The sequence below is a fragment of the Pseudophryne corroboree genome, chromosome 12 (genome assembly GCF_028390025.1).
Source record: "Pseudophryne corroboree isolate aPseCor3 chromosome 12, aPseCor3.hap2, whole genome shotgun sequence".
Taxonomy (NCBI): Eukaryota; Metazoa; Chordata; class Amphibia; order Anura; family Myobatrachidae; genus Pseudophryne; species Pseudophryne corroboree.
Window position 1 is genome coordinate 45,658,000 of NC_086455.1, and position 16,020 is coordinate 45,674,019.

At 46.8% G+C, this 16,020-nt stretch overlaps 1 protein-coding gene across 2 annotated transcripts in view; it reads left to right on the forward strand.

Moving 5' to 3' along the window:
- LOC134979913 (acrosin-like) overlaps positions 1–16,020 on the forward strand; it is a 179,394-nt gene that overhangs the window by 112,500 nt on the left and 50,874 nt on the right. The window contains exons 2-3 of one of the 2 annotated variants that reach the window (XM_063946530.1): positions 11,173–11,276; positions 13,180–13,723. In XM_063946530.1, the coding sequence (XP_063802600.1) occupies positions 11,173–11,276; positions 13,180–13,407 (332 nt within the window). In that variant the 3' untranslated portion in view covers positions 13,408–13,723. Of the gene's footprint in view, positions 1–11,172; positions 11,277–13,179; positions 13,724–16,020 lie in introns of those variants that run through there. The other variant, XM_063946531.1, reaches the window with a different exon arrangement.

Genomic DNA, 16,020 nt, shown 5'->3' on the forward strand with positions numbered 1-16,020 from the left:
CTGACAAAAAATCTAAACTTATGTTTAGGGAGAGATTCAAATGTTTGAAAAGTCAGTTGGGAGTCTGTTTTTTCCTATATAATAGACAGGGGAAAACACACCCCCAACCGACTTTTCAAACATTTGAATCTCCCCCTTATTGTCTTATAGTGCTCTCCAGGGGTGGATTAAGAGAGAGAAGGGCCAGTGTGCAGGCTCCGTACGAGCTCCTACTTTATTGCAGCAGCCGCAGAGCTGTAATTTCTGGTTTTGTGCTTGCACCTTATTCCCAGGACATCTCTATTGTGCATGCACAAATCATTGGGAAAATGGCCGCCGTGCCATTTTCCCGGTGATTTCTGTGTGTGGCGCCAGCCACTACTGGACTCTGGAGGGGTAAGTGCAATAAAATGGGCGCAAGGTGTGCGCTGTACAACTTGCGCCCATTATACATATATATGGCAATGATGCTTTTTCACATATATAATCAATAAAATTTGGGGCACCATTGGCTGTAGTCCTGCCTGTGACTTTATTCCAATTCTAGTATCATCCCTGTGCCCTGTGTACAAGCCTGCGTCTGAATGTGCAAGGCCTGAGATAACCACTTACAATGTCTTTAGATGCTGAAATCCTGATTTGGGCATCCTTAGGGCCTCCCCCTGGCCGTTGGCGCATGCGCACACCTCACTAGTTTTCCGGGCATGCGCACACAGGCTTGTTTGACCTGTTGAGATGTGCAAATGCTCCATCGGCCAGGGGGAGTGCAGCGATATATGAAAACTTCAGTGGCCGCAGCGGTGATGAGGAGGGAGAGGAGAGAGAATGCAGATGGGGGAGCTAAGGGGAAGCGGCGGCCAGCGGAGCGGTTAGATGAGATTGCGGAGAAAACGTAACTTAACGCTGCGCGGAGGTTAGAACATCCCGCCCATAGATAGATGATAGTTAGATCGATAGATAGATAGATAGATAGATAGATAGATAGATAGATAGATAATAGACAGTCCCATAGATAGATAATAGACACATAGATAGATAGATAGATAGATAGATAGATAGATAGATAGATAGATAGATAGATAGATAGATAGACAATCACACATAAAAAGAAAACTCACTTCGTTCCTCGGGAGTCGGTACTGGTCCGGTTGTGTCTATGTTGCCTTCGTGCTAAGGACCTGGACGTGACAAAACGAGAGGGCAGGAGAGAACTTCCGCCCTTACAGCAGAGGCGTCACTAGGGTTGGTGTCACCCGGTGTGGTAACTCATGGTGTCACCCCCCTCCCCCCCTATGGACCTCCTTCCGCTTCACACCCCATGGAATACTTAGTAGATATGTGCACCTGGCCATTTTTGCCAAAACCGCCCTTGTGTGTTTTGCTTTTGGTTCTATTTTTTTTTTTTTAATCATAAAAACAGCTAAAATCAAAGAATTTGGGCCTGTTTTTGTTCCTACAGTATTATTAACCTCAATAACATTAATTTCCACTCATTTCCAGACTATTTTGAACACCTCGCAGCTCACCATATTGTTTTTAACCAGTTTAGGCCAAAAGGTTGCACCGAGGTAGCTGGATGACTAAGCTAAGTGACAGAAGTGGGCGGCAAAAACACCTGGCACATCTAGGAGTGGCACTGCAGTGGCAGACAGGATGGCAGTTTTAGAAACTATGCCCAAAAAATGCTCCAAAGAGCACTTAATGCAAAGAAATAAGGTGCAAGATGGAATTGCCATGTTGTATATATTAAACAGGACATGCACAGTTTAACAAACCAATCATTTCAGCGACAAGGACCGTCACTTGTGGCTCAAATGATTGGTTTGTTTGGGCCCCCACAAAACAATTTTTTAGAAGGACTTCCTCCTTTAAGTAATTACTCTGAGGATGTTAATGATGAGGTGTTAATTGCATTATAATATTGTATAATAAATGTAATGTCTTCGCCGCAAATTATGTAACATGGAGGTGGTGCCTAGATGGCTAACGTTCCTACCTCTACTAAATTTGGCCTCACAAATTAGAGCAGATGCTTTCATAAACATTGTCAGGATTGGAGTAAAAATAATCCGACACCCAAGAGGTGGCTTTTTTGGTCTCATGCCCTGGCATCCAATGTCTTTCTTTTTACCACGGTCAATAACTGCAGCCACTGGTGGCTGACTTACACAAACAATATCATCATCAACATCCTCACTGTCCGATAGTACACACATATCACCCTCATCCTGTCCCACTTCCACACACAAATCCTCAATTTGTATTATGTCCTCTTCCATATACCCCTTATACACATTATGCACCACAATAGTAGAACCCCTTATACTATCTAGTACTGGTGCCCCTTATAAATTGTGCCACACTGAATGAGCCAAAATTCCCTTTACGACACACAGAATGATCCAAAATTCACATTACCCCACACAGTATGATCCAAAATTCACATTACTCCATACAGTATGATCCAAAATTCACATTACCCCACACAGTATGATCCAAAATTCACATTACTCCACACCGTATGATCCAAAATTCACATTACTCCACACAGTATGATCCAAAATTCACATTACTCCACACAGTATGATCCAAAATTCACATTACTCCACACAGTATGATCCAAAATTCACATTACCCCACACAGTATGATCCAAAATTCACATTACTCCACACCGTATGATCCAAAATTCACATTACTCCACACAGTATGATCCAAAATTCACATTACTCCACACAGTATGATCCAAAATTCACATTACTCCACACAGTATGATCCAAAATTCACATTACCCCACACAGTATGATCCAAAATTCACATTACTCCACACCGTATGATCCAAAATTCACATTACTCCACACAGTATGATCCAAAATTCACATTACTCCACACAGTATGATCCAAAATTCACATTACTCCACACAGTATGATCCAAAATTCACATTACTCCACACTGTATGATCCAAAATTTAGGGACAGGGAGAGTGACAGCACGGACATAGGGACAGGGAAAGTGACAGAAGGAACAGAGTAGTGACAGAAGGAACAGAGTAACAGCAGTAACAGTGACAGAGTGACTGCAGGGAGAGTGACAGAGTGACAACAGGGAGAGTGACAGAGTGACAGCAGGGAGAGTGACAGAGTGACAACAGGGAGAGTGACAGAGTGACAGCAGGGAGAGTGACAGAGTGACAGCAGGGAGAGTGACAGAGTGACAACAGGGAGAGTGACAGAGTGACAGCAGGGAGAGTGACAGAGAAAGTGATAGCAGGGAGAGTGACAGAGAAAGTGATAGCAGGGAGAGTGACAGAGACAGTGACAGCAGAGAGAGGGAGAGTGACAGCAGTGACAGAGGGACAGTACCTAATGAGCAGCGGACGAGGCTGTAGTCGGCGGTGGTGCAGAGGCTGAAGTCAGCGGCGGCGAGAAGGCCCTGGGCAGCGGTGTGGAGGATGACGTCGGCGGCAGGCATCAGCGGAGGACGTGGGCTGCAGCAGCGGAGGATGTGGGCAGCAGCGGCGAAGGGCAGAAAGCCCGGGGGAACAGCAGTGATGTGGAGATGGCCTTCGGTCCCTATGACCGTGGCGCCACCATTTGAAATCTCCCGCAGATCGGTTCCAATGCTTGACAGCGCAGAATTTGAAAGGCGGCAGCGGGGGTCGGTGCTCGAAGTGCCGGTACCGTTATATACTGGCCCACTTCGAGCACTGAGGGGGTTAAAAATATATTAAAATATGAATAGGAGCGCTGAATAGATATGAAAGTGCTAAAACCTGTGAAAAAAAACGGTGGTTAGTAAAGCAATGTTTAACAGCCCTTTTAGATGCAGGTGTTTTGAGTCCGTCATTGATCCGTTTTTGTGTGATTAAGGGTTCTGTATATTGCTGGGGGTCAGGACCGCATGTAGGTAGTATGCAGAGGTTAGCAAAGGGATCCTAACTTTCTGTCCCTATTACCTACATGCGGTCCTGACCCCCGGCAATATACGGAACCCTTAAACCAGGCACGGATACAGAGGGGGGCGGTGGGGGCGGTCGCCCCCCCTAGAACACTCCTGCCTACGGACAAACTGTCTGTGAAGTCCTGCTCCTTAACCCCTTCCTATCTCAGCTGGCTATCAGCTATAGTCAGTGGTGTGAGTCGCAGCAGCTCACAGCGGGTGCCCCTTCCTCCCCACTCACACCTTTGGCCTGCACAGCAGTTAATCAACATTGTTTGTTGATTGAGACTGCTTTCATCTCCCCAGTGTCTCCAAAGTGCTGATAACAGGAGATCCAGGAAGTGGCTGTGTGTAGGGGGGCGTGGCTTCACTTATATGACAGGCTAGTGGGCTAATAGAAAGTGATAGTGTGTTGACTTTGCTTCACAGTGAGAGCATGCTGCATTCCTGCACCCAGAGACCAGCCAGCTGCCAGAGGGACTTTCCTGCCAACCTGTACCATTGACCAGCCTGTGGAAGAGGGACCATCTTACCAGCCTGTTGCAGAGGAACCAGCCAGTGAGAGATCTTAGTGCTATATTCCCTAGGCAGGGTATTACAGGTTGAGTCTCCCATATGTGCAACACAGTAGAACAGAGGATGTCTGTAGTAGTGTATAGCATTGGTCCTATAATGTGCATCAAACAGTTTATATATCAGTGGGAGAGATCCCTTGATTATAAATGGCACCCTAATAGCTGGTAGAGATATGTTGCAAGACAAGCAGGGGAAGGATTTGTTAGTGGGTGTTTGGTATAATAATCACTTCTACAACACATCAAATCAACGTCCCCCAATATGACATCTGTCGGAATCCCTAAAAATATTTCAGTTGCTTGATATGGTGCGTCCTCGGGAGCCTCACTCTCTTATAACTGATGTCATTACAGACAAGGGGCCTAATTCAGACCTAATCACTGCTATGCATTTTCGAACAGCAGCAGATCAGGTCTGAACTGCGCATGCGCCGGCACATGCCAGACAGCCGACGGCCATCTTAGCCCTGCAATCGCCTCTGCCTGATTGACAGGCAGAGGCGGTCGCTGGGCAGGAGGGTGTGGGCCGGTGGCGTTTGGACACCTTTTTAGGGGTGCGGTCCGGGCAACGCAGGTGTGCCCGGACCGTGCGGGGGGCAGGCTGCGGCGGCTGCGTGACGTCACACGCAGCTGCTGTGACCCGGTCAGTGACTAGTAGCTCCCTGCATGTGCGCAGGAGTTGCGCTGGTATGGAGTTACTCATCAAGTACAAAAGCATTGGAGCTGTGCGATGCTTTTGAACTTGTACAGTGGGGCAGAGCCAGACATGCGGGGCGGACTAGCCCTGTGCTGGGTAATCCCCTTCCCCCTGCATGTCTGAGTAACTGATCGTAGCCGTGCAAAATTTTGCACGGCTACGATCAAGTCTGAATTATGCCCAATGTTTTGTCACTGTTGTTGCCACAAATGCAATATTTTGATGGCCCGCTATTATACCATCCATATGTTCATCATAATTTATGACACGTCATGTACAGTTGTGATACCTACAGTATACAAAGTTGTAATTCCCTAATATTGCGGTATAGCAAAAAAATATTAAATTAAAGCAGAATGCCTGGATTAATTATGATTGACTTATTCTATATCAGCAACTCATATTAACATGAGAAACAATAACAATCTAATAATAGATATATAAAATAGACAATCCTGCACAAGCAGAAAAAAAGCAGCTCGGTGAACTCAATATTTTACTTAAAGGTATCCTCGCATCTTCACCAAATATGTGCCAAAAAAGGTTGAATAGAACTTATACAGCGCTACTGCATATGTAGGTCATTCATAAATATACCACTTCAGATACAGCAGATGTCATATCTCACAGTATACTTCTTATTAGGCTCATTCAGATATACCCAAAATGTAAGAGATAAGCAATTTATAGTGAAATACTGTTTAATAATTGTAAGATTTAATAAGAGAAAAACAAAAACATATAAACTCCACACAGATTACAGGTATTTCCAAGTGGCCAAATTTTGACAATTACCAGCTAGACATGAACTGTTTTTAAGCAGTTCAGAATGCACTTGAAACAGTGCAAGTCCTGGGTTCTCCCACTGGTGCAGGCTCAGGTTTGGCTGAAATTTACAATTATTACACAGTACTTCACTATAATTGCTTATCCCTTTCATTTTGTGGATAGCTGAATGAGCCTAATAAGAAGTATGACATCCGCTGTATCTTAAGTGGTATATTTATGAACAACATATATATGCAGTAGCACTGGCTAAAATTCTATACAACAATGTGATAATACCTATAATTCCTTAAATTAATTGTATCAATCAGAGATTTTTGGTATACTAGCAACATATTTCTGGAGGAAAAAAAGGGTGGTGGGGGGATTTCCCAAACCTATGTGGCACATAGACGCAAAAGGGATTTTAATCCACGGGTGAACTCCTGCGAGTATTACGTACTCTCACTTAATCCTGGTTAGTCTCAAACTCCATTATTGGACAATTACAAATGTGGAATTCATCTGTTAGGGTTGGCAAGTGTTGAGTACTGTGTGGGATTATCAAATAATTGGCCTAACCCCCCAAGACTCTGTGCCTAAAATCCCCTTGGTACTATTCAGCAGTTCCTCTTATTATAATAATATAACAGGGTATTATAATGTGTCTTCCCTTCCTGGTTCAGTAACACATAGTATGCCAGTTGTTACCATTTGTATCCATACAAGTTGCTAGTATCCCAAAGAAAGGAATTATAGGTATTATCACATTGTTACTGTTTCTCATTTTAATACAATGCGCTTATATAGAGTCAGTCAATCATCAACGTTTATGATAATACTGTATTTCATAACGACGTTGACATATAAACCTTGATGATTGACTGTCTCTATATCAGTACCTCATATTAAGATGAGAAATAGATGCAAATAATTACTCCAGACATTTTGTTTTTATTTAATGATTTTATTATTTTATTTTATTTTGCTATACCCCAATATTAGGGGATTATAACTTTTTATACTGTAGGTATCACAACTGTGTCATACATTATGATGAACATAAGGAGGGATTTGGATAGATGTCATATTGGGGAACTTTGCTTTGATGTGTTGTAGAAGTGATTATTATACCTAACATCCACTAACAAATCCTTTACCTGCAATTATACCTATTTGTGTGATAGAGGAATTTGGACTGGTGAGGGGAGGAGTCAAGACGGGAGAGGGGAGCAGTCAATATGAGAGGGGAGGAGTCAAGACGAGAGAGGGGAGGAGTCGGGACTGGAGAGGGGAGGGGTCAAGACTAAACCGTAAACCGACCCCCCTAAAAGAAAAGTCTAGATCCGACCCTGCCTTAAACACACAAAAACGGATCAATGACGGACTCAAAATACCTGCATCTAAAAGGGCTGTTAAACATTGATTTACTAACCACCGTTTTTTTTCACAGGTTTTAGCACTTTCATATCTATTCAGCGCTCCTATTGAAAATGTTATTATTGCTTTTATTTATTGGAGCCGCTTATATACAAAAATATATATTTAAATTACTTGATCAAATTTACCACACTGGCAGGTGAAACGACTGGCAGCCAGCCAGGGTGTGACAGCAGCAGGAGACAATCGCCACTGCTGAACAGATCCTCCCTGTTAAAACAGCGGCAGCGCTACAGATTGCAGTGTCCTCCACTTCTCCCTCCCAGCATTGCAAGCGGCACTGAAGTTCATGGTGACGTCACAGCGCCCGGGATCCAGGGAGTTTATTATGAAACAGCCCGGCTGTTCTACAGAGTCCGGACCCTCCCGCAGCGGCGTTCTGCTGCTTGTACAGGCGGGTGGGACTGGCATGGGGTCGGCGGGTGTGCGGCGCTTTGTGAAAAGGAGGAGGGGGTGCGGTGCGCGGACCTTGTATGCGGCTCGTTTTGGTGTCACCCCATTGAAGGGTGACACCCGGGTGCGGGACGCACCCCCCGCACCCCGTCATGACGCCACTGCCTTACAGCATCTAAATGTCTCCTTCGTTCTCCGATCGTTTGGGGCAAATTTATTTCTCTATGCAGCATTGGACCCTCGCGGGCTCGCTTCGCTCGCCACGCATCGGGCTCGGTGTCTCGCTCCGCTCCGCTCGCCACACTTTACTATTCCAAATAGATTGTGACATGGACCCAGGGGGTTATGGGAAAGGTCCTTAGCGCGAAGAAAATCTAGACGCTACCGTACTGGTCCTGGGCAGTCTCTCTATTGTTCCTGAGTCCTGGCAGGTGATGAGTGGCTCCGTTCATGGAGATGGTGGCATCTTGTGGCTCCTGGCAGTACTGCAGTCAGCAGTAACTGCAGCTCTCTGCTCCCCCAACACCTCCTCCTGCTAGCGTCACTGCGCTGACACAGGACGTGACAGGAGGAAATTACATCTGCAGCGTGGCTGGAGTGGGGACTGAAAGAGCCGCGATCTGGGATGCTTGTACACTGATAGGCGCAGCCAGGGCCGGTTCTAGCTCTTTTGGCGCCCCGGGTGGGAAATAAGGGCGTGGCTTCATACAGGGGGCATGGTCAGTTACGCCCCCTGTACAGTAGAGTAGCGCCGCTGAAAGAGGGAAAAAAAATGATTACTTACTATCCCCGCTCCTGATTCCCGACCGCTGCAGTCCTCCGCAGGCGCCGCTCCTCTCCTCGGATCTGGCATAGACAGACACTAGAGGTCAATTATGACCCCTAGTGTCTGTGTCAGCCCCACAATGCTGTGAGGTGCGCGATGACGTAATCGCGCACCACACAGCAAAGGTCCTCTCCACGAAGGGAAACTAGACGTGTAGCGTCTAGTTCCCTTCACAGCGGGGGACCAGTGGGGGATACAGCGGACAGCGGGATCTTGCCATGGTGCGGATCTTGCCATGGTGCGGCGCCCTACTGATGGCGCCGGCGCCCTAAGGAAGGCGGCGCCCCAGGCAAAAGTCCTGCTTGCCCGTGGCAATATCCACTACTGGGCGCAGCGGCAGCCGCCAGGAACAGCGCACAGCACTGGAATGCAGAGCAGTTAGAGCGCCTCTCCTGCCTAGCGCCTCCCTGCGCTGCATCCCTTTGCTGAGCGGGTTCCGCCGGCTTTGACTGTATGACACTCCAGAGTGTCAGGATGGGTACAAACGGTACACCCATCTCGTGCCCCATGGTACACAGTAGCCCAGGGGCTCAGGCACACAAAACAGGGTTGTGGCGCCTAGTGGTGATTTATGAACTGCCAGTGCTCCAGCCGGCCCGCATGCAGCTGTGCAAAAGAAAAATAAATTATCAAGCGTCCCCCCAACCACCGCATTTGTGAATGACAATCTGTTGCCTTTTAGTGGGTAGGGAGAGGTCAGGGATCTCTGTCTAAAGGGCCCCATACACTAGGACGATAATGCCCGATTTCATCCGATTTCGGGCATTCTGTCCAATATAGCGGGTGAAATCGGGCATTTTGGAGGTGTTTCCGATCTGATCCGATGCACGTTCCCATGAGCATTGGATCGGATCCTCCAGATAGAAGGTGCTGGACATTCAGGCATGGCAGGAATGGCCCAAGATACATCGTATGCAAAAGGACAGCATACGATGTATCTTAGGCGATCCTGCCCCCTGGGAGGCTGCCGGGGTGATCGCCTGCGACATGTCAGATGGTGACAAAGTGATCCGATGCTCCGTCCTAGAACACAGGTGGTGCAGCAGAAGGTGTCTGCTTATAATAGATGCTCCTGCTGCATTACCATGCAGAGCTATCACTGCTGCTTCCAACCGCTCTGATTCAGGCCCAGTGACAACACTGACTGGCATCCCAGCATGCATAGCCTGCACTAACCAAGTCACGTGACCGTGTATTCTTACTGTATTTCATTTTGCATTGGATATTTATATATGGGAGCCTGTGGGGAGTCCATTTGGCAGTGACCTGATTACGCAGACTGTATTACTGAGATGGTGGGGTGTGAGAGGTTTGGGGGGCACCTGGGAATATTCTGCTGGGTGATCAGGCTCCTGGCACCCTCACCATTCCCCAGTGCCGGTCCTATATAGTGACACATGCAGAGGAGAGATGTGGGTGTGGGGGTCGAGGGTGAGGACCCCCAGAAATATCATTGCCCTAAGATATCTGTTGCTGGCTCTGGGCGTGTTCTCAAAAAAATATGCTACAGAATATGCTACAGAACACTGTGACTATAGTTTATAATAAAGAATCAGATTGTAGTTATCTTTTTGTAGAATTCACTCTAAGTGATAGACAGGCTCTGCAACGCCGACTACCTAGTGCGGTGGGGGGCGCTAAGCACATATAAACATACATGTATAGATGTATGTGATCTACTGTATGTGCTGGCAGTGTATCCGGATCTGCAGCGGTGCGGTCCACCACAGCCACCGCAGTGAACCCGGTACTCAATCAGCAAGCATTATGCTTCACTCTCCCAAGCCCGCCCCCAGACTCTTATTGGATAGGTGGGAGCGGGTTTAGGAGAGTGAAGCCTAATGCTGAGTGGTGGGTTCTGCCGTGGTAGCTGATCTGCATACACTGTCAACACATATATCACATAAATACATACATCTTCACATGTATGTTTATATGTGCTTAGCACCCCCCCCCCCTCCCTCCCTCATCTGCACTAGGTAGTCGGTACTGTAGCCCCACTGGTTGCTATGGACAACACCTCCACTTGTCATCTTTAGAAGGTCTGATATGTCTCCCCATAGTTACTACCAAAACTTGTTCAACAGCAATGACAGGGCCGGACTGCCCATCTGGCACTTCTGGCAAATGCGAGAACGGGCGATTGGCTGGTGGGCCGGTCCTGTCATACAGAGAGCCGGGAAGGCCGTGCGCAGCCTCCTACTCTCCGTTGTGGACACTCCCCCGCCCCCCTGCCCATCCCCATGGAAATGGAGGCATGCAGCGAGCCCACGCCCCCTTAACTTGCGGCACGCCCCCGTTGCTAGTGTCCGCGGCCCTGTCATGTGCACACGCGCATGCCAGGGCCGATTTCGGCCCCCAGTCCGTCCCTAAACAGGAGATATAGATGCCTGTGACACTGTTCAGTACACCAAATTATTGCCTGTAGAATTCATGCTAATGGGGATTTAATAAGGCGATTGGTTACTACTACTGTTAATTCCATCTATACAGTAACTTGCTGAACAATGGAACCGCTGGAAACTGTAACGCTTTCTATTCTCTTTTATATATTTCAAGGATTTTTTTCAGAAAGAAAAGGAATTGATTTTTCCACAGGAAATCAATATGAAGCGGCAATCTATGCAGGGCTGCTTGGCTGTGTCGTCCATTGTTTTGTTAAGGTGAGAAGTAGAAGGTAAATAGTAATATACATGTGTTTGACAACATTGCCTCATTAATCCTTTTCACTGTTATTTTTGTTATCCATTCTGAAGCAAGTGCAACAGGGAAAACGTTTACAGTGATATATGGTGTTGTATAAAAAATTGCTCAGGCATTAAAATTGAATTACATACTCCTCTGGACATATTGGAAAACAAGTGGAATAAAAACATTTTATTTTGTACTATTGAAGTAATTTACTAAGTACACAATCTATTCTGGAATATCAAATTAACTTTAACATTGTCAGCCATTGTTTATTCCATGCATGGTAATCTGCATTTTAAATGAAGAGTATTTTACATTACTCTCTGATCCGCCTAGGCCACGCCTAGAATCTATCCTGCAGGATGCGGTCAAGATCCCGCCAGACGGGATCCCGGCGGTCGGAATACTGACACAGGGATCCCGACCGGCACAATCTCTACATATTCTCCTTCTGTGGGTGTCCACGACACCCATAGAGGGAGAATAAATTAGTGTGCCCGCAAGAGGCTGCGTTGAGCTCGACCCCCTGTCGGGATTGTGCCAGTCGGGAACCCGACTAAAAATTTTCAGTCACATCTGGACAACATCTTCCCAGGATCCCTGGGTCATAGATCTAATTTCCCAGGGCTACAGACTGGAGTTTCAGGAGCTCCTACCTCACAGATTCTTCAAATCAGGCTTACCAGTTTCACAGGAAGCAAGTATGACCTTACAGAACGCCATTCAAAAACTGCTATAGGTTCAGATCATTGTTCCAGTTCCACCTCATCTGCAAAACAAGGGATAATGGGGGTAATTCTGAGTTGATCGCAGCCGGAACTTTGTTAGCAATTGGGCAAAACCATGTGCACTGCAGGGGGAAGGGGGCAGATGTAACATGTGCAGAGAGAGTTAGATTTGGGCGGGGTGTGTTCAATCTGAAATCTAAATTGCAGTGTAAAAATAAAGCAGCCAGTATTTACCCTGCACAGAAACAAAATAATCCACCCAAATCTAACTCTCTCTGCACATGTTATATATGCCTCCCCTGCAGTGCACGTGGTTTTGCCCAATTGCTAACAAAGTTCCTGCTGCGATCAACTCAGAATTACCCCCATTATTCCAACCTCTTTGTAGTACCAATGAAAAAAGGTTTAAACTGCGCTGTGGTTAATTAATGGATGTCAGCTGCTCTGATGGGTAAAAGTAGCCATTTTAAAAGGGTGCAGAGCGCTTATAAAAGTGAATATAAATGCAAAGTAGACGCATTACCTGAAAAAAAAAGAAAGGATTAAACAACTTTATGAAAGTTTAAGCTCCTTTATGAAAATGTGAGGACTTGCACTGAAGGTTTCCAAAATTGTGCCGGGTGTGATTAGGGCTGAGCCGCAGCCACAGCGGGTCCGTTGCCTGAGGCTAAGCTCTCCCTATCTCTGCCTACCTGCCTCCATGCAGAGATTCAGCTGGTCACCTCCATCCTCCGTCTTCCGTGCCGGGGTAGCGCTTCCTGCAGTACTGCGACGCCGTCAATTGCGTTTCTGGCCGTAGTCTTTTGTCAAGGATGGTGCTGAAAGAATGTCATTTTAGCAGCTTTTACAGTATTGAACAGATACTACCAAAAAACAGGACTAGAGACTTGGAACAAAGATTATCAAGAGCCGAAATGTGGTGGATCTATCAATGAAAAACGTTGATCCCCAATGGTCTTAACAGTGAGTTTGAATTGAAGTGCTTCTTAACTTATCTTATTTTTAATCTTTTTATGTATTTTATTCTCTTAAATTACTCAGTTCACTTTGGTGAGGGCTTAGTTTATTTATTACTTGCCATTTCACCTATTTTTTTTATTTTTTTATTTATGAATGTATTTTGTAGTAATTATCTATTTAACAATAGACATACAGTATGACCGGAATTATGTTGGACCGCATGGTGGAACGCAAGTGGCATAAGGATGAACATTGCTTCCGGTTTCGTCATTTCCGTCCGGAGAGGAAACAGGATATCCATCGTCAGGGCTCTTTGACTGTGGAACGCATGTATGGAACGCAAAGAACACTTTCCGGATTGCGTTATCTCTTGGCTCCATTGAGCGAAGGTTCCGGTGTCTCTAATGAGGGCTAATTGGGCATCTTTAAAAGGAATAATGAACTGTTTATACCACACTTCTGATGAAGGATCCATTGTGGTCCGAAAACGCGTTCAAGTGTGGGCTGTGACACTTCTCGTTTAGATATCCTTTGGCGCTGGGCATCCACTCGGAGGGTGATTGCTGATTCTGGACCTGCTCTCTACCTCCCACTATTCCTTGGAACATCAGTGGATCGTTGTGAGATGCTCTATATTCTGCTGTGTTTGTCCTAAGAGGATGTTTACATGCCATCTTTTATCTTCTGTGTTGTAAGTGTAACCTATTAAAGCTTGTGCTTTTTGTGAAGAACGCTTCACTATCATTTTATTATTGTGCTTTTCTCTAACGTCCTAGTGGATGCTGGGGACTCCGTAAGGACCATGGGGAATAGACGGGCTCCGCAGGAGACATGGGCACTTTAAGAAAGAATTTAGATTCTGGTGTGCTCTGGCTCCTCCCTCTATGTCCCTCCTCCAGACCTCAGTTTGAATCTGTGCCCGGACGAGCTGGGTGCTTTTCAGTGAGCTCTCCTGAGCTTGCTGTAAGAAAGTATTTTGTTAGGTTTTTTATTTTCAGGGAGCTCTGCTGGCAACAGACTCCCTGCATCGTGGGACAGAGGGGAGAGAAGCAGCCCTACTCTCTGAAGCTAGGTCCTGCTTCTTAGGCTACTGGACACCATTAGCTCCAGAGGGATCGTACACAGGATCTCACCCTCATCGTCCGATCCCAGAGCCGCGCCGCCGCCCCCCTCGCAGAGCCGGAAGACAGAAGCCGGGTGAGTATGAGAAGCAAGAAGACTTCGAAATCAGTGGCAGAAGACTCCGTTCTTCACATGAGGTAACGCACAGCACTGCAACTGTGCGCCATTGCTCCAAACACAGCTCACATACTCCGGTCACTGTAAGGGTGCAGGGCGTAGGGGGGGGGGGGGCGCCCTTGGCAGCATATGGACCTCTGTTGGCAAAAGTACTCATATATGCAGTTGGGCACTGTATATATGTATGAGCCCCCGCCAAAAAGATATGTATTTTAGCGGGACAGAAGCCCGCCATCGAGGGGGCGGGGCTTCTCCCTCAGCACTCACCAGCACCATTTTTTCTCCACAGCTCAGCTGAGAAGAAGCTCCCCAGGCTCTCCCCTGCAGATCACGGTAGAAAAGGGTAAAAGGAGAGGGGGGGGCACATAATTACTTAATTAGGCGCTAAAAACACAATATACAGCAGCTACTGGGTTAACATTAAGTTACTGTGTTATTCCTGGGTTATATAGCGCTGGGGTGTGTGCTGGCATACTCTCTCTCTGTCTCACCAAAGGGCCTTGTAGGGGAACTGTCTTCAAAAAGGGCATTCCCTGTGTGTGTGGTGTGTCGGTACGCTTGTGTCGACACATGTCTGATGAGGAAGGCTATGTGGAAGCAGAGCGGGAGCAAATGAATGTGGTGTCTCTGCCGACGGCACCGACACCTGATTGGATGGATATGTGGAAGGTTTTAAATGATAATGTTAATTCCTTGCATAAAAGGTTAGACAAAGCTGAAGCCTCAGGACAGTCAGGGTCCCAACCCATGCCTGGTCCTATGTCGCAGAGGCCGACAGGGTCTCAGAAGCGCCCACTATCCCAAATTATTAACACGGATACCGACATGGATTCTGACTCCAGTGTCGATTACAATGATGCAAAGTTACAGCCAAAATTGGCTAAATCCATCCGTTATATGATTATAGCTATTAAGGATGTGTTGCACATCACAGAGGAAACCCCAGTCCCTGACAGGAGGGTTCATATGTATGGGGAAAAGAAGCCGCAGGTAACTTTTCCCCCCTCACACGAGCTCAATGAGTTATGTGAAAAGGCTTGGGAATCTCCAGATAAAAAACTGCAGATTTCCAAAAGGATTCTTATGGCGTATCCTTTCCCGCCAACGGACAGGTTACGCTGGGAATCCTCCCCTAGGGTGGACAAAGCTTTGACACGCTTATCCAAGAAGGTAGCCCTGCCGTCACAGGATACGGCTACCCTCAAAGATGCTGCGGATCGCAAACAGGAGGTTACCCTGAAGTCCATTTATACACATTCAGGTACCTTACTGAGGCCGGCAATCGCGTCGGCTTGGGTGTGTAGTGCTGTAGCAGCATGGACGGATACCTTATCTGAGGAACTTGATACCTTAGACAAGGATACTATATTAATGACCCTGGGGCATATTAAAGACGCTGTCCTTTATATGAGAGATGCTCAGAGAGACATTAGCCTACTAGGTTCTAGAATAAATGCTATGTCGATTTCTGCCAGAAGGGTCCTGTGGACTCGGCAATGGACAGGTGATGCCGACTCAAAAAGGCACATGGAGGTTTTACCTTACAAGGGTGAGGAATTGTTTGGGGAGGGTCTCTCGGACCTGGTCTCCACAGCTACGGCTGGAAAGTCACGTTTTTTGCCATATGTTTCTTTCCTCACAGCCTAAGAAAGCACCATATTACCAAATGCAGTCCTTTCGATCACAGAAAAACAAGAAAGTCCGAGGTGCGTCCTTTCTTGCCAGGGGCAGGGGCAGAGGAAAGAAGCTGCACAACACAGCTAGTTCCCAGGAACAGAAGTCCTCCCCG